General features: G+C 34.7%; 1 protein-coding gene across 1 annotated transcript in view; it reads left to right on the plus strand.

Moving 5' to 3' along the window:
- COPS2 (COP9 signalosome subunit 2) overlaps window positions 1–25,320 on the plus strand; it is a 32,159-nt gene extending 6,839 nt beyond the window's left edge. Inside the window, 13 exon segments of the mRNA XM_006109800.3 lie at window positions 6,424–6,537; window positions 7,194–7,271; window positions 11,073–11,198; window positions 12,845–12,934; window positions 13,060–13,137; window positions 15,906–16,080; window positions 16,894–17,072; window positions 17,155–17,164; window positions 17,167–17,206; window positions 19,979–20,076; window positions 21,926–22,008; window positions 22,541–22,599; window positions 23,224–25,320. Of these exon segments, the coding sequence (XP_006109862.1) occupies window positions 6,424–6,537; window positions 7,194–7,271; window positions 11,073–11,198; window positions 12,845–12,934; window positions 13,060–13,137; window positions 15,906–16,080; window positions 16,894–17,072; window positions 17,155–17,164; window positions 17,167–17,206; window positions 19,979–20,076; window positions 21,926–22,008; window positions 22,541–22,599; window positions 23,224–23,368 (1,275 nt within the window). The 3' untranslated portion in view covers window positions 23,369–25,320.
- The last annotated feature ends 1,587 nt before the right edge of the window (window positions 25,321–26,907 follow it).

The following is a 26,907-nucleotide window of genomic DNA, read 5'->3' on the forward strand; positions in this document are numbered from 1 at the left end:
GGCTGAGGGAGAGTGCACAGACCACCAGGGGGCAGCTCCTGCATTGAGCATATGCCCCTTGGTGGTCAGTGAGCGTCATAGCGACCGATTTCTGCTGTTTGGTTGATTTGCATGTTAGCCTTTTATTATATAGGAGGATAGGATGGGACATTACCCTTCACCTGTGTGCCCAGCATCTAGTACAGCTTATCTAGCTGTAGTCAATGGTGACTCTTGTTTTCCTAGAGCACATTCTTTTTTTTTTTTTTTAATATATTTTATTGATTTTTCACAGAGAGGAAGGGAGAGAGATAGAGAGTTAGAAACATCGATGAGAGAGAAACATCGATCAGCTGCCTCCTGCACATCTCCTACTGGGGATGTGCCCACAACCCAGGTACATGCCCTTGACCGGAATTGAACCCGGGACCTTCAGTCCGCAGGCCGACGCTCTATCCACTGAGCCAAACCGGTTTCGGCTAGAGCACATTCTTAAGAAATCTGTTGGCAACAGACACAGGAATAAGTAGGTGAACTTGGAGCTGACCCTGTTCAGCAGTGGCTACATTCCGACATCTGCTGGCTATTGTGTGTTGTGTTTTTTGGAACGTTCAGCCACTTTTCATTTCAATTATGCAAACGCTTCATTGGGCATTTTGTAGTATACCAGGCTCAGGATACCAAGATGAGGAAGAAAAAGTTTCTGCTTTTGAGAAGTTCATGGCAGTTCAGGTGAGTGGTGGGAACAACATACACACAAGGCATCAAGTTGGAGAGATGAATGTCATGTAGAAGCTTGACTAAGAAGATTTAATTTGCTAAGAAGAGTTGAAGAAAGAATCACAAAGTAAACCCTGATTAATATGTTTTCTAGGAGTGTTAGAGCAGAGTAGTATCATAGGAGAAAAGTGGGAAGTGTGTTTGGAGGGGAGGTGGTTTAGAATTCCTAGGAGAGAGAACATTTGATGCCAAAGCACAGATTTTAAATTCTGTGGCATATTTGAGAAAGGAAGAATAGATTTGGGTGGTGTGGATGGATCACAGATTGCTTTGAGGGAGCTGTCAGGACATGAGTTATTATATAAGTAGGTTGGAACTATTAAGTGTGTTGTTTTTTAATATCTTTAACAATGTTCAAGTGCTTGTTTCTCTTTCAAATATTGCTTAAATTCTTTTTTGTTTTTTAAAGCATTCTTAATATATTGAATAAAATCTCAGTTTCTTTTTTAAAAAACATTTTATTTAACTTTTACAAATTATGGTTATTTCCTATTCTGATATAAGGGAATTCTGTTTGGCCACATTTCCTTAATGCTTTTCCTATATTTCTTATTCTAACTAATGACACTGTAGTTATTAAAGATAACTTTCCTTTATCTTGTGTCCATGTGCTGGGTCCTTTTTAGTTTACATTCTCAACATCTTCTATATTAATTCTATTCCCTTCCTTTCCCCCCCTCATTTACTGTTGGGAAGCAGACCTCCATCATCTCTTGGCCAGACTGCTGTAGGAGTATCCAGTGGACTACTTCATTGCTACATGAGTTCTCTTCCTAAAACACAAATCTGTTTATTTACCTGTAAAATCTTTTAATAGCTCTGCATTTGATCTAAACTCTTTGCTAGACTTCTATAGTCCTGTTTCTCTGTTCTATACATCAGTTTATCTCTCATCAACTCATTATACAGAGCCTGTTCTTCAGCCCAGACTATCCATGGTTCTTCCAAATATGCAGTGCCATTTCAAGCTTCCATGCCTTTGCATACCTTAATCGCTGTGTTTCAGATGCCCTTCCTCATTCATCCCTGGCAACTCTTATTCATACTTTTAGAGCTGGTGCAGGTAACTTTTCCTTCCTCTAGCTCACTCAAGATTAGTTGATTACTCCTTTTTTGAGCTGCCACTGTACCTAGTATGTGTCTCTGTTACTGCTTTTATTGTGTTATATTGCTGGATTTTTGCATATTGGTCTCAGAGTAGTTTGAGAGGAGGAAGACTTAATTTGCATTTGTCTGAGCAACTTGTACCTCATTGTGGGTATATACTAAAGATCAGTATCATTGAGTATAAATAATAGAAATCTAAACAGAATGAAGACTTTTCAAAATGTCATCAGTTTAAAAATCATGATAGTGTAATAACTGAAAAGTAGTTTGCTGTAATACACATCTTACATTGATGGTGTGATTCACTGAGCCACAAATGACAGATTAATGGTGTCATGGAGGCTGGTTCAAACCATATGAACATGATGTTGCAGATCAAAACAGGAGACTGCCCAATTATGAGAAGCCAATCAGTTACATCAGTTGTGCCAATTCTTGCGTATTTATACATTGAAGCAATAACATTGAAGAGTTGAATTGCAATTATGCAAAAAATATACATTCAATTTCTTAATCTATACAATATGAAAAACCAAAAGAATATATTCACAAAATGTTGGATTAAGTCGTATCTCGGTTAATGTGATTTCAAGGAGTTAAAGCATCTAAAATTTTAAAATATCATTAGTCTGAAGCCAGTCAGGTTCCAGAAGTTTAGGTAGCTAGTCTTGCACTATAAGAGGCATTCAGTGATTTAATGGAAAGGCACTCTGGTAGACATGGTAGCAAATGTAAAGGTTCTGGTCTTCAACAACGTTATAATCATTTCACCAACTACCAGGTAATAGAAGTTAACCTTTTTAATTCCTAAAATATTTGTAATTTCCCCTTTGCTGACAGCTCCACATCCTACTACCATCATGTGTACCTCTCAGCTTGTGTCTCTCTTCTCCTATCCTGGCCTAGTTGTTTTTTCTAATCTGTTAGGGATAAGACACCAAAAATAAATGGGCTTTGAGTGAGAGTCCAGATTCTTAGACTTTGAATTCGATATAAATAAATAAAATTTTACTTCCATGTTCAAGGGTGAATTCTGAAGATTTGGGTTTCAAAAAAAGTCATCTCCTGGTTGAGCTAGCTATTGCTGTATGTTATTGAATAGTTAACTAGAGAATAAATGATTTCCAGCCCGGCTGGTGTGGCTCAGTTGGTTGAGCGTCATCCCATTTACCAGGAAGTCACAGATGCGATTCCTGGTCAGGGCACATGCCTAGGCTGCAGGCTCAATCCCCGGTAGGAGGTGTGCAGGAAGCAGCTAATCGATGTTTCTATTTCTCCCTTCCTGTCTCTGAAATCAATAAAAACATTATTTTTTTTAAAAAGAAAAGAAATTATTTCCAAAGGTGTAGAGTAGGTTTTATAGATCTGATTCTTTATTCTAAGTCTTTCTTAAAGAGGCAATACATACTTACACTATAATGATACACAGTAGTTAACTAGATTAAGAGGGGTGGAAAGAGAAGGGAGTGGCACGTAGAGATGAGAAAGAGTTGGCCACTTGTGAGGTAAGGGTACAGTGGTTGCAGCAAAATGAGTGAGGGAGAGTTTGCTACATGGTTGGATGTATAGTCAGGAGTCACATATTGATGACTTTTTAACTTGATTTTAAGAGCAATGGAAAGCCATTTTTAAGAAGAGGAATGAGATAATTTACATTTTATGAAGATTATTCTGGCTGTTTACCATGGCAATATTGGAATTTAAAGGTTAACAAAGAGCCCTAGTCGGTTTGGTGCAGTGGATAGAGCGTCAGCCTGCAGGCTGAAGGGTCCTGGGTTGCGGGCTTGATTCCCCAGTAGGGGGAGTGCAGGAGACAGCGGATCAATGAGTCTGTCTCATCATTGATGTTTCTCTCTCTCCCTCGCCCTTTCTCTCTGAAATCAATAAAAAAAAAGATGTATTTTTTTGAAAAAGAGTGAGTTTTATGGTATAAGAATTGTATCTTAATAAAGCTGTTATATTTAAAAAATAAAAAAAATAAATGTTAACAAAGAAAGTGGAAAGGCTTTTATAGTTTGTGGAGAGTTGAATGTGGCTCGGTAGGTGAGGGGGGTGGCAAGGGAAAGGGGGAAGTGGATAGATTATGATGAAGGTAGAATCAATAAGGGCTTTTTATGTTTCACCAATATGATTGCTTTTAGTTCTTTAGTTACCTCCCGATATGCTGTTTTGTATCTGCTGTTCTTTTTTCCCCTCTCCTGTTTTGTCTAGCAGGCAAACTCCCACTAATCTTTCAAAACCTTGTTCAGAAGCTATCATTTGATGTGCAAGTTGGCTTTTCATTCCTTTTTAATTGCTTTTTAGTTTGATCAGTTTCATTGTAGTCAAACCTAGATTATAGGGTTAAGAAATGAATGATTGATCATGAAATTTATTCACTACCCCAAATTTGACCTCATCCCTAAGTGTTCCAAAGGGTTTTCATATCAATTTAAACATAACTGAACTGCTGTTCTTAAACCTGTGAGTCTGAGGGCCAGTGCTTCATGTCCTTACACAAAGAAATAATTATCCTCCAGAGGGCGCATATTACAAAGTCACTGTGGTCAGATAAAACTGGTTTTATACTAACATCAAACATGCCCCTCTATCTACTGGTCACAGGGAAAAAATCATGTTTATGTATTTTTTAGCTTTCTAACACTACACTCAGAATATACCTTTTTTCATTCTTGTGCCTTTATGAAAAATTATAGAATTTTCTATAAATATCTAAAAAAATATTAACTGTATTTGGATTTAGAAATAACTCTACAATACTGTTCTTATCATTCTGTGTTTACTTTCTGGTACTATTCTTTTTTTTTCTTTTTTTTAAATCTTTATTGTTGAAAATATTACATACATCCCCTTTTTTCTCCCTTGACTCCTTATAAACCACCCCCACCCCAACCCTCCACCACCCTATTTATTTTCCGTGTCCATGGGTTATACATATATGTACACAAGTTCTTTGATTGATTTCTTCCCACCACTCCCCCACCCCTGCCTTCCCTCTGAGATTCGACAGGCTGTTGTTCCATGCTTCTATGTTTCTGGATCTAGTTCGTTAGATTCCACATATGAGTGAGATCATGCGATACTTGTATTTCTCTGACTGGCCTATTTCACTTAGCATAATACTCTCCAGGTCCCTTTATGCTGTCTCAAGGGGTAAGAGATCCTTCTTTTTTACTGCTGCATAGTATTCCATGGTGTAGATGTACCACTGCTTTTTTATCCACTCATCTACTGATGGGCACTTGAGCTGTTTCCAGATCTTAGCCATTGTAAATTGTGCTGCTATGAACAAAGGGGTGCATACATTCTTTCTGATTGGTGTTTCGGGTTTCTTAGGATATATTCCTAGAAGTGGGGTCACTGGGTCAAATGACAGTTCCATATTTAATTTTTTGAGGACACGCCATACTGTTTTCCATAATGGCTGCACCAGTCTGCATTCCTACCAGCAGTATATTAGGGTTCCCTTTTTTCCATATCCTCACCAGAACTTGTCCAAGTTGAGTATCTGGGAACTGGGTTTTGTTTAGTTTGAATTTGTCTTTATTATTGAAAGTATTACAGATGCCCCCTGTCATTCCCCCAGTTGACCCCCTCCTCTTCGCTCCCATCCCTTCCCTAGGCCTTCCCTGAACTATTGTCTGACCATGGGCTATGCATATATAAGTTCATTGGCTAATCTTTTCCCGCCCCACCCCTCTCCCCCTTCCCTCTGAAATACGTCAATCTGTAGGATGTTTCAATGTCTGGGTCTTTTTTGTTCATCAGTTTATTTTGTTTATTAGATTCCACATATAAATGAGATCATGTGATACTTGTCTTTCTCTGACTTATTTTGTTTTTACTAGTAAACTTGTATATACTGCTCCCCAAAATAGTTGTTTTACTCCAACTTACCTTTCTGCTTTATTGTTTTAAGTACTAGGAACTGAAGATATGTGATGAAAGTCACATAAAATTATACAAATTCATTTTGTTGTACTTATTTTGATTTGTTATAAAGGTAGTTAAAATACATTAATATAACTGAATAGCTGTTTAGTAATCTGGAATGCCCATAAGGCAAATATTCTTATTAACATATTCACCAATAGACTACTCTGTCATACACAAATTATCCTGGGTAGTTAGATGTGGTTGGATGATGAAATTTAGACTTAGGGAGTAGAGAAGTTTAGATTATGGAACTAAAGATGAATAATTAGCACTTATGTAGATTTTTACCGAGTTCCATGACTAACAAAAGGTCAGTTTACAGAATTGAGGGCCATTAACCAATATTATTTCTTTGCACTTTGCTTTTGTGTTGGTTCTATGGAAATTGTATTTTTGATATGAAAGAAATGATATTATTGTACTATCCACTTGATTTTGGCTTTTCCCATAGTTTTTAAAATAATGGTTAAATACCTAGGGCATTTTACCTCTATACCCAAGGTTGTTATGTTGTGTATAATTGTATGATTTTTCTATCTTTACTTTTTAGTGTAGTTGTGTGGGTTCCTTTTTTTTTTTTTTTTCATTTTAACATCTGTTGTTTTTTTTTCAAATACACAGGAATACTCTGAAGATAGTAACTCCGAGCCAAATGTGGATTTGGAAAATCAGTACTATAATTCCAAAGCGTTAAAGGAAGATGACCCAAAAGCAGCATTAAGCAGTTTCCAGAAGGTTCATATTTTTTCTGGTTGATTCTGTGTCTTAAAGCTTATTTTTTTTAAATGATGTCTTAGATCAAATAAGTTCCAAATGATTTTACCTCAGAAATGTGTGTTGGATACTTACTGATAATCCTGTAAAATGTTTGCATTATGCAGCACAAGCATATATTTCTAAAGGGCTATTCTGTGGTTGGTTTTTCCATTCTAGCTTCTATAGAGCCAGGGTTATTGTCCTGAAAAGTTATTATGGTTCTGGTAAGGGAACCAACATGATTGTCAGTAGATATTATCCCTGCAATCTTGTTCTTTTGGGGACAGATTACATAGGTGTAGTTTCACTATTAAATAATGTGATTTCTTGACTAATGATACACTTTTGGATTATTCATACCAACGTAATAGACTATGGAAAAATAATTCTTCTGGAACTGTATAATAATCAAGAAGTAGTTATTAATCTTTTGATGAAGGAACTTTAAAATAAACTCCTTAAGTAAGCATTTTAAGATTATTTCTTTTTAAGCCTTTAAAAATGATATTGAAAAATGGAATTCTTGGGGAAATATTTTTCTTGCATATGTTGTAAAATAAATTTGAAATTTAGACATTGAATGTCATTAGAAAATAACAGTATTAAGTTAGACTAAGAATTTCTTCTTTTTTTAGGTTTTGGAACTTGAAGGTGAAAAGGGAGAATGGGGCTTTAAAGCACTGAAACAAATGATTAAGATTAACTTCAAGTTGGTAAGATTTGTTTTGAGAGGAATTGAACTAATAAGTTTTAAAATAAATTCTGTAGGTAAAAACTTCATGCAACAAAATACCATTATATTTACTTCTTTAAAATAACTGTTTATATGTTCCCATATTTAGGCAAGTTTTCATTTGTGACTACAATAATACTAAGTTTTTAAAAAGTTCTGCATAGCATACACAGTTTTTTGTTTTTCAACAGTTTTTTAAAGAAAACTTATCCTTTAGGTACATGGGCAATATTTGGCTGCATTATTAATAAGAGTAATTTCCCCACAAACTATTAGCATTTATTTTCGAATTTTAACATTCTACTTTTTATTACAAAGAGTTCATCTTCCACTGATTAGGGCCAGAACCTTAGCATTATTCTTGACTTCTCTCTGTATCTCTCAGCTTGCAAATAATTTGTTAGTAAATCTAAGTTATTGGTGGCTTTATAGCTCTTCAAAATAGATCTTTTTTTTCTGTTCTGTCCCTGTTGTTTGGCCTCTTTGCTGTTCCTCATGTCCTCTAAGCACACTCCTGTGTAAATGCTGGATTTGCTCTTTTCTCTACCCCAAATGTTCCTCACAGATAGCCAGCCATATTGCTATTTTCATCATTTGATCAAGTCTCCACTCAAATGTCATCATATATCAGGATGTCCTTCCCCTGGCCACCCTCTATAAAATAGCATGCTTCCCATCATCATTTATTTTCATCTTACCCTGCTGTTTTTCTTCTTTGCATGCATCGCCGCTGTTCTGTTTACTTATTTATTACTTTTATGTCACCCCCACCCCAATCCATAGGGTGAAAGTTCCATGAGAACAGGACTTAATTTTAGTCATTGTTATATTCCTAGCACCTATCATAGTGACTGGCATTCAGTAGGTGCTCAAATATTTTGTTGACTGAATGGGGATGGGGCCTAAACCGGCAGTTGGGCATCCCCTGAGGGGTCCCGGATTGCGAGAGGGCGCAGGCCAGGTTTATGAACCACCACCACCACCCCACCCCACCGCCCGTGCATGAATCCGTGCCTCTAGTCTTTCAAGAATGCAGAGTAAAAGTGGAGGGGAAAGGAAGCAGTTAGTAGATGAGAAAACTAGGTACAGATATGATATTTATCTTAAGATCACTAAGGGGAGAGGAACTTTTGAGGAAAAGATAAAGTGGAGCTTAGATTAGAAAGCAGAGGTAAGCACTTGCCTCTATAGCAAATGGAAGGATAGCTGATAACCTGTTACCACTTTCTTTTTTCCATGTCTCTGTCTTTATGGTATGCCTCCTCTCTCCACATTAGCTTCTCTATCCCATCTCTCTGAAATTGAACTCCCTAAATTGATTAGTGCCTATCCAGTTAACTTCACTAATCTTGCATCCTGCTCTTTTTGGTGTACTCTCACTCTGGCATCATCACCCACCTCCATGATATCTACAAAAACTATCCACAAAATATTTTAGCTCAATTTCTTCCCCCAAAATATAAGGACTGTTCAAAATATGCTAAGTGTTATTAAGTATACTGTATGTTGTATTTACGTATAGTTATGGAACCTTGGCTAGTATGGCTCAATTGGTTGAGCATCATCCTGTGCACCAACAGGTTGCTGGTTCGAAGTACATGCTCAGTTGCAGGCTCAATCCCTGGTAGGTAGGGGGCATGCAGTAAGCAGCTGATTAATGTTTCTCTCCCTCTCTCTGTGTAAAAACCAATTTTAAAATATTTTTTAAAAATAAGTATAGTGGGAAAATATGTTTCATTTGCCCTTTTCTAGTTCTGCTATGATATTTTCAAAGTATCTCTGTATTGCACAAAGCCCCTGTGTTTTCTTTCCATTTATTGTTTGTGAAAATATTTACTACATTTAAATCAGTAACTTAGAGGGCTATGGAAGAAGCAGCAGATGTCTCAAGGTATAGAGATTTTGATTAAATAATTATAGTGACATTAGGGATGCGATGTTTAACTCTTAAGATTCTGTGATTTGAAATAATACCAAGAAACCCTATAGAAATTCTGTTACTGTTATTAAAGAAATCTGCTATCTTAGCAACTAAGAGTGATTTAATTTTTGAACCCATTTAATCATATCCTACCCACAGGGCTTGATTTCACCATTGTACCTAGACCCAAGATAGAAAGCAAGTAAGGGAAAGGATTATTTATATTTTATGTTATTTAGCCTACTTTCCTCTTCTACATTTTGTTTGTTCTACATACGTTAAGGTTTATATGAGTAGTTTCAGCTTCCATTCCTGCCCCTACATTTTCAGGTTGGTTCAGAATAGGACCCATTTGTTCTGTAGTGGTTTTGAGCAGTAAAAAGTTGGAAGGTTCATTACCAACTGCTCTGTGTATTCATCACAGCAGATAAAACCGATTTACTGAATCTTTCCTCAATCTTTAGTTACAGTAATAATTTTTGAACAGTGAACTTCATTCAAAGTAATGGCATAAGAAAATGAAATCAAAACCTTTTTGTTAAAATCCTATTTCAAGATATGATCTCAAAATTGGGACAGTCATATTTTTTATTTTATTTTTTTTGTCACAAGATACATTCTGTTATTACTTATTAGCAACTTACTAATAGGATGTTACTTATTATTTATCCCCACATGCTACTAGCATTCTTGGAAAGAGAAGTAGTTTGATATATAATGCTAAATCTTTTTCCATGTTCTATCCATTTTTCCATCCATCCCTACTACTATTTTCATTTTTGTAATTCAATTCTTGCTCAGAAGATCTTAGGGAGTTTTCTTATGTTTTCTTTTCTTGTCCTTTATGCTATATCCCAGAGCAGGACACAGTCATAAGCAGGAAAATTACAGTATCATTAGTTTATTCTTCACCCTAATAAATACATGTTTTTTTATTTCTCAAGGAAAAAATCATTATAATTGCCAGGGCTCCTTCTTCCTATGCTGGAAATTTCACTAGTAGTCTTTTACTTCTTCAGATCTTTCATATTTCCTGGAAATATGGAAATATTTCCACAGTATTGCAAATAGTGCTGCAAGGAATGGCAACAATAGCTACATCTACTTTTGAGTAGAGCCTTACATGGGAGAACTTTTCTTGATTGTGGGATGAATACCTGGGCTTGAAGAGATTCTTTTATTTCACATTTTAATGCAGAGTCAACCAATACTAGGGAGAAGAGAGACATAACTATTGTTAGAAAGCTTCCTGGTGAAGAGGATATAGCTGATAACTGCATAGCTGGTTCCCAAGACATTTTAAAAGTTTGATTTACTTATATTTTTTGGCTTATGAATGTTTTAGTGGTTTTTATGACTTAAATAAATGTTTGTTGCACAGCAAGGAACAAAATCTAAAATTTGAAAACTAAAAATTGTACTTGCCTGGCCGGTGTGGCTCAGTAGTTGAGCTTTGACCTATAAACCCAGAGGTCACCGTTTAATTGCTGGTCAGGGAACATGCCCAGTTTGCAGGCTTGATCCCCAGTAGGTGGCATGCAGGAGGCAGCCAATCAATGGTTCTCTCTCATCATTGATGTTTCTATCTCTCCTTCCTCTCTGAAATAAATAAAAATATATTTAAAAAATAAATTTTTTTAAAAATAAAAGCTGTACTTTTTCATAGGCTAACTTGATATATTTGGTTCATGCATCTGAGTAATAATTTCAAATTTAAGTTAAAATGTTTATAGTGTTTCTGTCATAGTTTCTCTATCATAAAACTATTATTTTTCAGTTACACTGTAATATGTATTTTAATCATGTATACATATTTTAGTATATAAATGTGTCTAATAATGCATTTTTCTTCTCTCACAGACAAACTTTCCAGAAATGATGAACAGATATAAACAACTATTGACCTATATTCGAAGTGCAGTCACAAGAAATTACTCTGAAAAATCCATTAATTCTATCCTTGATTATATCTCCACTTCTAAACAGGTTAGATTCTGGTTTTCCTCTTGGTACCTCTCGGTGTGCTTATTATTTATATTAATGACTTTATTCTTTTTTTTTTTAAGGCCTAGAAATTCCATAGAAGCATTTTTTTATTATTAGTGTGCTTTTAAAATAATGTATACTGTTTTTTTTTATTATGGCACTAATTATGTAATATTAAAAGGTATTAATTAACTCTAGCTTAGTCTCCTTACATAATATCTTCACATGCTGACATAATCTGCACACAGTTTTTACCGGCTTATATTAGATTCCCCTTCACAGTTACTATCACAATTCCTTCTAAACTCCATCACCACTTCAGGCAGCCATCCTGAGCTACTTAAATACTTAACAGTGAATCATGGTTGATTTGTGTAGATTTGATTATAAAGATCCTTGATGGGAGAATCTGTATTCATATAGTTAGTGTTTGGCATTACTCATTAGGTGTTTGTTCAAAAAATGCTTCTATAAAGAATGGGTGGATGGGTGGTGAAAAGAAGGGCTGTTGATAAAGAAACTACATTGAGCATTGGGAGTGATGGTGCTTTCATTATCCAAGATTTTGGTGAAAACAATGGTGATTTTTATTGTATTGCTAAGATAATTTTTAATTGGATTATTTTTTCCTATTCTTTTAAGCATCATAGTCCTAAGTTTCAGATTTCTTACACTGGTATTTGAGCATAAGAAGTATTCTCTTTATCATTTAATATTTCTTAAAATATTTGATACTTTTTATATTCATAATAAATGTTCATCGCAGAATCAACCTCTTTCATTCCATGTATTCTACTAGATGTCATTTTTATTTCTTGAGGCAGTGTACTATTTTTACTCTCTATGTACTAGTAAAAGATATGTGATGAAAATAGAGGAAGAGAAACTTACGTTTTGTTAGAACATTTGTATTTAATGGTACTAATTCTAAAGGTGTTATGTATCAAGGGGCTTGTCTTAAGTGGGAAAATGTTTTCTGAATTTTATAGACAAGTACCATCAAAACATTTTTGGTACACTATTTATAAATGTGATGCCATATTGTGGGGAGAGGGTTAAGTAATTATAAAACTTCAGGATTGTGTGTTGTTTCATACTATTATAGATAAACTATTTGTCTTTTGAAAGTAAGGATATTGAGCACTTATTCTGTAAGCCATCAGTAGTCATAAATAAATAGGCAGCCCTTTCTGAAAGTATCAGACTTTCCTGTTCTCATGGCCCTATTACTTCTTGATCCTAGTAAGCAGAGATAATGTTTGCCTCACAGTACAAACCAAACAAGAGTTGAGTGAATAAGGTAACACTATTTATAACAGTACAACTAGTTCTGTGTATGGTTCATGTACTTTTGTTAATATAAAATGAGTTATTAGATTAGAAAGGACAAACTTATACTGTTAGAGTATTACATATTTTCTGTTTGTTTTTTAATTCACATGAAACTATCTTGGCATGTATCTTTTGTAAATTTGGTTTATATTATGTATTTTGTGGATGGTCGCAGACATTTGGTAAGATATAGATGATAGTGTACCTTATGTGTATTAAAGTTCAAAGATGCACTTTTAGTTTGCTCAAATTAACTTTATTAACAGGTACAAATTTGCTGTTTACAATTATAGAATTCTGATTTTTTATGTCAGATGGATTTACTGCAGGAATTCTATGAAACAACACTGGAAGCTTTAAAAGATGCTAAGAATGATAGACTGTGGTTTAAAACAAACACAAAGGTAACAATTATAATTATTTACATTTTTTCTTTTTGAAGAGTGGGTGGGTGTCCTTAGTAAACTCTCCTAAAGATGCATACCTTCTATTGAAATGTTTTGATTTTAATAAGTTTCTTTCTTTACAGCTTGGAAAATTGTATTTAGAACGGGAGGAATATGGAAAACTTCAAAAAATTTTACGCCAGTTACATCAGTCCTGTCAGGTAACATTCCCTTAATTTTTTAAAAAAGATATGTTTTTATTGATTTGAGAGAGAGAGAAAGGAAGAGGGAGAGATAGAAGCATCAGTGATTGACTGCCTCATTCATGCCCCCTCGCTGGGATTGAGCCCACAACCTGGGCATGTGTCCTGACCAGGAATCAAACCAGCAACCTCTTGATTAATGGATTGATGCTTTACCACTGGACCACACCAGCTGGGCTCCCTTAATTTTTTATTAACACTTCTTAATAATAAAAAGCATAAGAACATTTTGTATTCAAAACATTGCTTATGGGTGTTTTTGTTCAAGCAACATCCCAAAAATGAAATTTGAAAAATAAGTTACCAGAAAGCTCATTTTTTTCTGAGCATTACATTTCTTCTGTTTTAATCCTAACTTCAGTTCTTGTTTGTGGGATGAGGCACAGGTATTAATAAATGAACAGGCCAGTCATTAATACTTAACTAAGAATAAGCCTTTCTATTTAGTTATGCACCCTGTGAAAATCAGAAAGGATATTATAGACATATATAATGAAGACATTGTATATTCTAGTTTATAATGTGTGAGTCCCCTATAACAGCACTATCCAGAAGTTGGTATGGTGTGAGAAACACTGTATCTGTGCTCTCCAGTATTGTAGCATAGCTACATGTCATTAGGCTTTTGAAGTGTGGCTGGTGTGACAGGGGTGCTGAGTTTTATATTTCATTCATTAATTTAAAATAAAATTTTTATTGATTTCAGAGAGGAAGGGAGAGAAATAGAAAGATCAATGATGGGAGAGGATCATTGTTTGGCTGCCTCCTGCATGCCTCCCACTGGGGATCGAGCCTGCAACCCAGGCATGTGCCCTGACCAGGAATCGAACCATGACCTCCTGGTTCATAGGTCGATGCTCAATCACTGAGCCATACTGGCCAGGCTCATTAATTTAAATTTGAATCCCACATGGTCTGGACAGTTTACATCTATATAACTTTTAGCTATGATTTTTATATTTCTGTTTTGTGTTGATAAATTAAGTTATTTGATATTAGTTTCAATTTTATGTAGAAATACTATTTTTAGAAGTTTACGCTTTTCGCCCTGTCCTATTTGGCTCAGTGGATAGAGCATTGGCCTGGGGACCAAAGGTACCGGGTTCAATTCTGGTAAAAGGGCACATGCGTGGGTTGCAGGCTTGATCCCCAGTGGGAGGCATGCAGGAGGCAGCCAAACAATGATCCTCTCTCATCATTGATGTTTCTATCTCTTGCTCCTTCCTCTCTGAAATCAATAAAAATATATTTTAAAAATTAAAAAAAAATAAAAAGTTGATGCTTTTCCAAAGCCATGTACTATTATTTTAATTATATATGATTTCTGTGAATGTGGGGAAAGTTGATCAAGAATGTGTTCAAAATTAAATCACATTCCAATATTTTTATTTATTTGTTTTGCTCTTTTTAGTTTTTCAAAACAAGAAAAATGTTTGTATTTCGTAATAGTTTTGCTTTACAAAGCAGGTCAGTCATTTATGAATTATTTCTTACCTACACATCTTAGGAAAGCCTACCATGGTGCATAAATAACTGTCAGTATGGTCCTACATGAAATGGAATTGTATAGAAGCCATTTCTGAATGAAAGAGGATCTTTCAGTGTATACCTAAGGAATGGGGAAATTTTGCGTGGTTTATTTTAGTGTATAAGGAAAATGGATTGTAAATACTACAGTGTAGCAGTGATGCTTGATAATCTGAATGTACAAATTGTCTTGCAGATCATATTTTTTACTCTGTTGTGATTCATTAGTGTGTAACTAAACAGAAGTTTTAAGTTGGAAGACCAAATAAATGATGAGCTTTGGCTTTGTATAAATTGGTATTTAATATTTATGATTATCTGACTATTGACCATATGCTATTTTTCTCAATATTGGCCATATGCATTTTGTGGTTATCTTTCAAAGTTGAACTCAGATATTACCACTCTTGTTATTCTTTTGACATTCTCCAGGAGAGTTAGTGCCTTTCTCTTCCATTCCAACCTTAGGTACTTGGTTCATGCTTAAACTGCAGTTGTTATCATTTATAATGTAATTTATCTTGACAGCTTAATCTACTAGATTGTGAACTTTTTTAGGCCAGGAACATTGGCTTATTTAACTTACCTCATAGTAGAACCAGTGCCGGGCACAAGGAAGACACTTGGGGTTTTTTGATTGAATCAGTGGATCTGAAGTGGTTGTGAAGATTTGGGGGAGACCATAAATAGCCTCCTAGCTAAAAACAAACATTATAACATTTTCTTTTTTAATGTTTTTATTGATTTCAGAGAGAAAGGGGGTTAAGGAAGGGGGGGGGAGAGAGAGAGAGAGAGATATCAATGATGAGAGAGAATCATTGATCAGCTGCCTCCTGCAGGCCCCCAACAGGATTGAGCCCGCAATCTGGGAATGTGCCCTGACTGGGAATCGAACCATGACCTCCTGGTTCATTGTTTTATGCCCCATCACTGAACCACACCAGCCAGGCAAACATAACATTTTATACATAATAATATACCTCTGGCCACTTTTTTCTTACTGAATACCAGAAAGTATAAGGTTCCTTTTTGGCCATTAAAGGTAGTCTTCTTAGGGCTCTAGGTCCCAATTAAAATGTGTAGTGCATTCTCACACAGAATAAGAAACTTGTAAATGTAAGGTAAAAATCAAATAAAAATTACTAGGCTGACTGTGAATTCCATCTTGAATTCTAAAGTTTTATTATTTGCTTTCCTAGACTGATGATGGAGAAGATGACCTGAAAAAGGGTACACAGTTATTAGAAATATATGCTTTGGAAATTCAAATGTACACGGCACAGAAAAATAACAAAAAACTTAAAGCACTCTATGAACAGTCACTTCACATCAAGTCTGCCATCCCTCACCCGCTGATCATGGGAGTCATTAGAGGCAAGTTTGGTTTGGAGAGGGCGGGCAGTGTCCTGGAAGACATAAAGTTGTCATTGCATGTAACTGAATGACTCTGAAGGTCATTTCTGTTTTAGTGAAAGTAATTGGCAAAGTAGTGAAGTCAATGAAATGATGTAGTCTTAGAAATTAGGATGAATTTTTGTCTTGTAAATTTATATAATTGAAGATAATAATAGAAAATGATTATCATAAGTTCTGTTCTAGAATTACAATGATGTATGAAAAATTACATTCTACTTCAATTAAGAAGAAAGACTTGCAAATACTTGTTTGGCTGATCCTATATCATAAAAGGCTAATATGCAAATCGAACAAATGGTGGAACGACCGGTCACTATGACATGCACTGACCATCGGGGCAGACGCTCAATGCAGGAGCTGCCCCCTCATGGTCAGTGCACTCCCACAGGGGGAGCACTGCTCAGCCAGAAGCTGGCAAACACAGTGGCAGTGGTAGGAGCCTCTTCTGCCTCCACGGCAGTGCTAAGGATGCCCCACTGACAGCTTAGGCCCGCTCCCGACATCCCCCAAGGGCTCCCGGACTGTGAGAAGGTGCAGGCCGGGCTGAAGAATCCCCCTCCCCCAAGTGCACGAATTTCATGCACTAGGCCTCTAGTGTTTATAATAAAGAGCTTGCTTTTTAGAGTTAGTGTACCCTGGGGCTAGTACTGTTCATGTAATAGAATTAAAAGACTGGAAGCCAATGAAATAGTTTTCATTTGATTTTTTATAAAGTGGTCACTTGTTATGACACTGAAAATGTCCTCTTTTCTTATGTTTTATTTTTTACAGAATGTGGTGGTAAAATGCACTTGCGGGAAGGTGAATTTGAAAAGGCACACACTGATTTTTTTGAAGCCTTCAAGAATTATGATGAATCAGGAAGTCCAAGAAGAACCACTTGCTTAAAATATTTGGTCTTAGCAAATATGCTAATGAAATCGGGAATAAATCCATTTGACTCACAGGAGGTATGTGTGTTCATTTCTGTCAGCTGTCTTTCATGGAAATAAACTTTGTACATATAGTTAATTGTTCTTTTACTGTATTTAGGCCAAACCGTACAAAATGATCCAGAAATTCTCGCAATGACGAATTTAGTAAGGTAAGATTCTATATTTCAGTTAAGGTAAATTTATTTAGAGTAATGAATAAAGGGGAGAGAGAGGAGAGAACTTTTTAGAATTCAGTTAATTCTCAACAATTACTCTTTTATATTTTGTTTTGAAATATACCAAAGTTGTGAAATTTTTATCTTCTGAAGTCATGAGATTTTATAAAGTATTTGTTGCTTTTCTCACCTGTGTGCTGTTTTTCAGTAGAAAGCTGACTAGATGTTTTAAAACAATTTCACTGTATTTATTGTTTCTACCTGCCTTAGTCCAAAATGAAATTCTGAATTGGTCCATATAAATCAAGAATTTTCAATAAGACAATTACTTTACTCATATATTTTAGAGTGAAAGGAAGGGGTAGAGACTGAGAGAGAGGAACATCAATATGTGAGAGACACATCAATTGGTTGCCTCCAGCTCACACCCCAGTCAGGGCATGGAGCCTGCAACCGAGGTACGTGCCCTTGACTGGAATCGAATCTGTCAACCTTCCATCTGTGGGCCAATGCTCTAACCACTGAGAAAACTGGTAGGGCATAAAAAAATCATTTAAAAAAAGTTTATCTCAGATAATTTTCTGAGGTAAGGAGCAGAAGAGTCATATTGGTAAGATACTGAAGGATATATTGGTAGCTTCCGTGGAGAGAGATATGACTAATGATGTTTAGCAACTGAAAAACCTGCTGTAATTGATATTAAATAAAAGTATAGAAGACAAAAACAAGCAAAAAGCCTAGAAAAGAAAAGGCCTGGTTTTGCTAAAGAAATCAGTGAACAAAAATTATTTTTCTCTGTGCCAGGAATAAATGGAGCCCAAACTTCCATCGACTTTCTTTGTAGAAAAGTATGAGAAACTTACTAATTTTTCAAGGCATGAAGAATGAAGTGAGGGACATAGGGCAGTTTTGGGGGGTTTTTTGCAGATATATGTAGGTAATTTACCTGACTAGACATTCTCTTTTTTTTTAGACTAGACATTCTCTTAATGGTTCTTTGCATTTAAGAAAAAAAGTGCTGTTAGATTATAAATTCAGTCACTTACATATTAATTTTACATACTTGGAAAAACTAGCTATTTCATGATACTGTTTTAGTTCTTACGTAAAATGCTCTCACATACTTTGTTTTTACTTGGCTATGATTTTTATAAATTACTAGGTTTTCTTTTTTAAGGAAACCTTAATTTTAGTTGTAAAAATAATGACTTTATTTTAAGGGAACTAAGAATGGTTAAGGAATAAAAACCCTAAATTGCAACATTTTAAAAAATCAGTTTCTTTACTGTTTATTTCTTCAGTCTATTTTAATAAATTTTTGTTGAATTAGTTTGATTTTAGTTATAAAAATAAATTTCTCCATCTTTATTTCAAATAGTTTATTCCACCTGCATTTAGTCACATTAACTAAGAGGTGATTTCGCTAGAGATTAATTAACTTCCTAATCCTTTAAAAAAAATTTTTTTCTAAAGTAGCAACCTAAACTTTAAAACTCCTGAAGAAATATTATAAGTTTTTTCCTAGACCTTAATATTTTATCTAAATTAAATTGGTTAAATACATTAAAATGGATTAAAGTACTGATGTATCAGACCTTTACAATAGCTATATTTATATATTTATTATATCTTACAATTTACTTCAGTGAGGCCTTTTATACTGGGACTTGGAAACATATTTTAGTAGTAAATTTTTACCCAAACAAGTGGCCTGTGGTGTCCCACATTTTGTTTAAGATTTTCTTAAGCCACTTAAATAGTGGAATACTCTGTCTTAGTTAAAATATATGTGTGTGCAAGTGTTTTCACTACTTGAATATATCCTCCAGTGTATTTACAGTAATATATTTGGAGTAGGTAAGAAAGTAATGCTTCCTAATTTTATCTTCCTAGTCAGTTGCCAGCAGACTAGAGGAAAATAATTCCTGTTGAAGCACTTGAATCACCTGCCCCTAACATGAAGTTACATTGCGACCCATCAGATGGAAGCACAGCAGAGGGCGTGCAGAATGGCTGATGATATGTCTTACATATAAAGCAGACAGTGGTGCCATATCCAGAAGGTTGGCTTCTTCCTTCTCAGCACCTTTAGTAATCCCCACAGTGCCTTACAGATTCATTTCAGAACTAGATACTAGCTACCTCAGAGAATCATGAACATAAATCAGCCTTTGGCCTTCTGCAGCAGGGTCCATCTCTCTACTTTGGGTGTGTATCCCATTTGGCACTAATGGTCCACCACAGATAGAATTTTCTGCTGTATAGCTCGGTGAAATTTTCAGCTAAAGAATTAGAAATCAAATGTTCCTTTTAAAAAGTTTGGCAGTTGCTGGTAGCTTTCTAGAAGAAAAAAATTAGGAAGCTGCATTTCTGGATAAGCTTCAGAGAGGATATACTGTTGTATTTGAAAGACAAGGCCGAACTACTCCATAGGGGTTAAATGCACACTTTAATTTGAAAATATCAAGCATTAAACAGTCATTGAACTGTTATCAATTCCTACGATTGTGAGATTTATACTAGCTATATATAAATATATAACCAAGAAATTTATTTAATTTTTCTTTTATAAAACTGAAAGCATTAAAAAGAAAATTCATTTTAGTTGTAGAAGAATGTGTGTGTTCTTAACTCCGATTCCCATGACAGAAACTATAATTTAGGTTTTTGCATATAAAAATTGAGACACGGGCTCTTTGGGTTATCTGATTTAAATATGTGACTTCTTCATGTTTGACAAAATATATACTTTTCTTTTTCTGTTAGTGCCTATCAGAATAATGATATCACTGAATTTGAAAAGATTCTGAAAACAAATCACAGCAACATCATGGATGATCCTTTCATAAGGGAACACATTGAAGGTATATTCCTTTGGCTTCCAGAATTCTGTTACTTTCTTTGTTACTATCTAAAAGTTCATCTTACTGGAGCTGAATAGACTTTAAGCTGTTTGTCTTCTATGTATTGCGAAGTGTAGCAATATTTCTAAATGTTGTCATGGAATAGGATACTCTCTAAAATTATAAAGGTGTTTTAAAGAAATCACAGCCAGTTTAATATTAACATAATCAAGTTCTTATATAATGTCCATTTCATATAAGAATGGACAGCATTGGCTGTCCCTTTTCCCTTTTTATTCTAATGTAAATATTGTTGCATGTTTTTTTACTGATGCTTAGGTTTAAATTTTTAGAATTTATTATTTTTTTAAATATATTTTTATTGACTTCACAGAGGAAGGGGGAGGGAGGGAGGGAGGGAGGGAGGGAGGGAGGGAGAGAGAGGGGGAGGGAGGGAAGGAGGGAGAGAGAGAGAGAGAGAGACACACTAATGATGAAAGGAGAATCATTAATTGGCTGCCTCCTGCATGCCCCACACTAGGGATCCAGCCTGGGCGGGCATATGCTTTGACTGGGAATCAAACCATGACCTGGTTCAAAGGTTGATGTTCAACCACTGAGCCATGCCGGCTGGGCTAGAATTTAGTTTTAACAGGTAGCAAAAGCTTTGAAAATAGCCCACTACAGTTAATGCTGAGATGCATTTATTTTGAAAGGCTAACATTGTAAAAGTAAGTGTGTGAGATTTCTTTTTATATGTATTTTATTGATTTCAGAGAGGAAGGAAGAGGGAGAGAGAGAGAAACATCAGTGATGAGAGAGAATCATTGATTGGCTGCCTCCTGCACACCCCATACTGAGATCAAGCCTGCAACCTAGGCATGTGCCCTGACCAGGAATCAAACCGAGACCTCCGGGTTCATAGTTCAACACTCAACCACTGAGCCATGCTGGCTAGGCAAGTGCTGTGAGATTTTTAATAAGTTCTCTTGGATTCACAAGGACAGAAATCATTCCTTTGTTCTGGGGCCTCTTTTATACTTCCAGTATTCCCACCTGTTATGGAGCTATTGGGGAGTTTTTTAATAAGCATTTGGAACAATGAAATTCCAGATGTATTAAGAAAATCCAAAGGATAGTTTGGAAGTAATGTTTTTTGTTCTCCACCTTCCTTTCCCTTTCACTCAGCAAACATTTTTAAAGTTCTTATATGAACCTAGAATTATACTGTACTTTGTGGAAATTGAAAAATAGAAGCCTTATGCATGAACTCCAATCTAGTATTTTTGAAAAAGGCACTTGTACATAAAGAAACTGAGGAAAGTTATAAAATCATTGTATCCTATATAATAAAAGCCTAATATGCAAATTGTCCCCTCAACTGGGAGTTCGACCATGGGCCAGCTGGCCAACCACCCACCGCCCCTTCCCCCAGCCAGCCCTACCCCTGATCAGGGTGGGGGTAGGGAGCCGATTGGGGCAGACCAGCCGGACCCCACCCATGCACGAACTCATGCACTGGGCCTCTAGTAAAATGTAATAGTCTAAGTTTTATAAGAGAGTATAAAGTAAGGAACTTGGCTGGTGAAAATCATATCTTCTTGAAAGATGTTAACTACAGAGGAAATGATGAGTAGTGGGGTAATGAGAAGGCAGGGGGATATTTTAGGTAGTGCCATACATGAGCAAAATTAGGGAGGTAATAACAAAAAATTATGGGAGAAACCTAATCATACTGTGCATCTGTTGGACCCAAATATTTTTAGATCCAAATACCTTATGCCCTTGCCAGACTGAAGAAGTACATGATGATTCATAAAGATATACAAACTTAAATGCAAATGTATTATCTTAATTTTTGTCTTTTCAGAGCTTTTGCGAAACATCAGAACACAAGTGCTCATAAAATTAATTAAGCCTTACACAAGAATACATATTCCTTTTATTTCTAAGGTATTTATATTCATGGATCTTAATATTTATAATTTGTCAGTATATCTGTTTTCCATTTAAAAGAGTCTAACTTCGTAACGTTTTGTAGTATTATGTTTCTTAAATACAGCATAACTTAAAAGCTTTACTTTTTTTTAAAGCTTTACTTTTAATGTGAATTTTTCTGTGTTTTCTTGGTGTAAATTGAGTTAACAGAAAAGAGAAATAAGAATCATTAAATTTCTTTTTAAAGATTCTCTCAACCTCAGAGAAAATTACAGAAGAGAGGGTAGTGGCTAAAATATATAATTGATGAAGAGTTAACCCCAACCATAATAAAATTGTGGTAAGAATGTACTTTAAAAGTTACAAAGTTAAATTTTATCATACCTGTGCTCAAAAATATTTTAAAGTGATAATGAAATTTGTTATAAATTTTCTCTTCACTAATTTTTCTTTGTGGTGGAAATGAATTTAAAATCAGAATGATAGTTTGTATAAAATCGTGAGTTTTTTAAAAATTAGCAGAATTATAATGATTCTTTTGTCTTAGGAGTTAAACATAGATGTAGCTGATGTGGAGAGCTTGCTGGTGCAGTGCATATTGGATAAGTAAGTATTTGGCTATTTTTATCACAAAATGTTTAGGACCGTGAAGTTTGAATGATGATGGCAAAGGTGGTAGCAAGTGAATTCTTGATTCTTATAAAAAACACCCTCTGGCTATGACTTTCTGCTAAAAGAGACATATATAAGTGTGATTTTTTAAAAATAAATGAATGAGGATATAAAGCACATGATCTCTGAAAAAGTTCTAAATGCTTTTTCAGAAAGATTTTTCATTCAGTAGATGGCTTATATATAGTTAAAGAATTGTTTAATGATTAGTATTTTTTATGTATTAGGTATGATATATAATAATTTTGAAATTATATTTTTTAAAAGCAGTATGTTATTTAAAGCTTCACAGTATGTTTGTTCTTAATTGGATAAGTCTATACCTGTTGGTTCTTTCAGTGAAATTGATGACAGGTAGCTGAAATATGGTTTCTGTCTAGAGTTTAAATAAGGCAATGATATTATAATTATTCCTGAACTCAATCATTTATAATGTAGCTAGCAGTGGGGTGGGGCTTTTTGCATTTATTGATATTGTGGATATTTAAGAAATACTAGTCTAGAAGATATGCTTAGTGAAAATAGCTTGTAGACGTGACTTCTTTCATTTATTTCCAGCACTATTCATGGCCGAATTGATCAAGTCAACCAACTCCTTGAACTGGATCATCAGAAGAGGGGTGGTGCCCGATATACTGCACTAGATAAATGGACCAACCAACTAAATTCTCTCAACCAGGCTGTAGTCAGTAAACTGGCTTAACAAAGAACAAGCTTTTACAGACATACTTAAGGCAACAGTGCAGAGATGTAATTCTTAAGAACTGGGAATGGCAAAACTACTGTCGGTTGATGTGTCCTGAAAATTATTGGAGTTATGGCAGAAGTGCTTTTTTTGATCAACTGGTTTGTGTTTTGCTGCTGCATTTATCCCAAGAAAAACAGCTTTAATCTCCAGAAGAAAACCAAAATGCCATGGGATTTATGCTGTATTGACATCTTGCCCTAAACATACAACATCATAGTAATTTGTCATGGGCAACATGACCAGAGAGAAGATTTTTGTCATGATTTTAAATACACTGACACGCTACTGTTGGTTAAATTTAAACATGTTTTACCTACAGAAATTCTCTCACAAATAACCTGCAATAACTTGAAATGCATACCCTTTTGAACACTTCCTTTTCTCATGTATAAATTAAAATGTTTGCTGCATTTTGCAAAATGTCAATTCTCCAAAATGTGTCCGTAAATTTCTGTACCTGCAGTGTAGTAAAGGTTTAGATGAAACCCCATAATTATAGTGGCATACTGTCACTTAGGTTTCAAGCAGCAAAATAAACAGTGCAGCTCAGAAATTGTAGTTTGGTTCTTGATGTTTTTATTACACTTGGGGTTTTTGTTTTGGTTATTAGTACCTTAGAAATTTCAAATTTTATCGTCAGTTAACAATTTTTAAAAGCCTGAGAGCAAATAAGTTAGTTGTTTGCTTTCAAGTTTTTAAAATAAGTCTATTGAGAAAGTAAGTAGAACTAGTCTCTAACAAAACATTTGCATAGTACTTACTTTAACAGTGATGCTTTAAAGGAATAAAATTCTTTTTTTTTAAGAATGATATTCCTTTCTCAAAGAATAAGTTCTAACTCTCAGAATGTTCACTTTAAACAAATATGCCAGAACCATAGACAGCTAAATGAATGTTACTCTGCATAGTGATCATACTGGAAAGTTATTTCCTAATTCCAGCTATTTACCATTGCTCAAAGTCTTGGATTTTGCTCTTTTAGAATTGCATTCATAGCTAATTTAAGTCACACAAGCTATTACACATTGTGTGTGTGTGTGTGTGTTTGTGTATTTGTTTGTTTTTAAAGTACTACCAAGCTTGAATGTCTTATAGTTACCATTATTTGGCACTGAATAACTTTTGACCATTTCTAAAAATTAAATCAACCTTTGAGGTAATCTTAGAAAGTATGCAACTAACTGGCTTTGGAGGCAGTCCCAAAAGAGTTTTATAGGTATTTTGAGCAGTGGTAACATAGTTAAGAGAATGAACTGTGGCCTTCCAAGGTGACTTACCTTAAAGGATTCGCAGCTCATTTGAATGTATTGAGATTTGGATTTATTTGTTTCATTAAAAAAAAAAAGTTCACATTATTTTATAGTATCAAAAGGAAGAAGTAAGATTAAGATAATTTCTTTGGTTTTTCTATTGCTTGTTATTATGTTAAAAGAAGTGAGTGGCAGTTCAGAAGGAAGACTGTTTGTTGTAACTGAAGAATGACAACCAAGAATTTTTGATCATTAAATCAGATTTTATAAACAGTGGAAGGAGCATGGACTTAAAACAAGGCATGCTTATTCGGTTTTGTCAAAATTTTACGAAAATATGTGATATATATTTATACTAAAACTATATAATCCTTAGATTTAGGAAAGCAATCAGTTAATGTCTTCAGCAGATTAAAGCAGTATTAAATACAGGTGCAAGTTGGAAACTGTAGAAAACAAAGAAAACAGGACAAAATGTCTCTGGTAGGGAATAAAAAAGTTTAAGATATAAATTATGTGTATTTTCTTCTCTTTTACATAAATTTGTGAAAAGTGTGCTAAAATTTTTTCACAGGAGTGATTACTAGGATTTATTTTTCAATATAATTTGGAGACCGTTTGTTACCCAAATAAACATGACAAGTTTCTGTGCCTGTATTCACATATGTATGTGATAACTCTGGGGGGGAAAGCCCTATTTACTCTGAGTTGATGGAATTAGAATGCAAAAAATTAGAATGATATGATTTAACCCTTTCTAACTCTTACAGTGCCCAGTCCCCCTGTGATATCTTTGCTGTGTTCATTGGTGCATTTTCCTGTTTCTACAGGGAAATCATGCACTTGTTATTCTTCAGGAAACTGGGCTAAATGTATTAACAGAATCCAAAGTTACATCGTAATCTTTAATGTGATTGTGTGAATCACATAGGCTTTGTTTAATATTCCCTAGTTAGAGGCTTAATCTTTTTTTTTAATCATTTGCCACATTTGTTCCAGAATACAGGTTTTTGATAATATTAACAGTCTGACTAATTTAACAATTTACTTTTCCCTTCAAACATATCCTATGTTCTTGTGCATCAAATCTTGTAGAGTTGAAATCTTGAGAGATTGCTTATCAAACATAACTAAATTGAAGAGAAGTAAAAAAAATTGGCAAATTCTTAACACATAAGTCTTTTCCTTTTGTGAAAACTGAAGTAACAAGTAGCTTACATCTGATTGTAATCCCTAAACCTGGATAAACTCCCTGCACAGCATACTTTGGGTGCCACACATACATACTGTCTGTTATAAGAGCTGGATTTCCATTATTCATCATAGCTCTTTAATTTTTAAATTGTTAATTAAATAGTTCTCCGCATCTGAATGTAGCATAACTTTTTTTAAAAAAGATGATGGTGTATGTAATAAGTATTGCTTTCATTATCTATGATGGATCCTGGCCGAGAGGCTCAGTTGGAGCATCATCCCGCATGCCAAAAGGTTGTGAGTTCAATTCCAGGCCATGGCACATACCTAGGTTGCAGGTTCAATCCCTTATTGGGGCATGTACAAGAGGCAACCGATGTTCTCACATAGATGTTTTTCTTTTCCTTCCTCTCTCTCTAGAAATGAATGAAAACATCCTCAAGTGAGGATTAAAATAAATAAAATATCCATGATGGTAAGAATTTTTAAAGACATTTTCTTTTTTAATCAATAGTCTTTATGATTATTCAGGAAACAGGTAAGTACACTTGTTTTGGGGTAGTGATGGGGTGAAGGGTGTCTAATAAGCATATACAGCAGATTATGTTGGGACAGAATTTAGTCAGTTTAGTCCATAGGATAACAAGATATTTGCCTAATGGAGTCCTCTTTTTTAAGGGACGCAGAGATACTCAAGCCATTTATTACCAAGGCTGCTTTGTAGAAAATACTATTTTAAATAAACTTGCAAAGTTTTTATATAATTTAGGTCTTTAAAGTGAAACTTTAGCATGCAAAACTCTAGTAAAGACAGTTTTATTCTTTATATTGATTTATAATATCTTTTTTGGATTTATAACACCTTGAAGAAGACAAGTAACATTTTGAATTGAGATATGTAACAAATAATAAAGGAAATGGCTTTTTCAATTTTTGAGATAAATTGACATAAATTGACCTTTTTTTTTTTGTTTCTGACCCAGATAATTATTCCATAAATTGTAGTTACTAGTCATCATAGTAAAGTACTTTTGGGGTTGATCAGATTTA

Source organism: Myotis lucifugus, unplaced genomic scaffold (genome assembly GCF_000147115.1).
Source record: "Myotis lucifugus unplaced genomic scaffold, Myoluc2.0 scaffold_23, whole genome shotgun sequence".
In the NCBI taxonomy this organism is placed as follows: Eukaryota; Metazoa; Chordata; class Mammalia; order Chiroptera; family Vespertilionidae; genus Myotis; species Myotis lucifugus.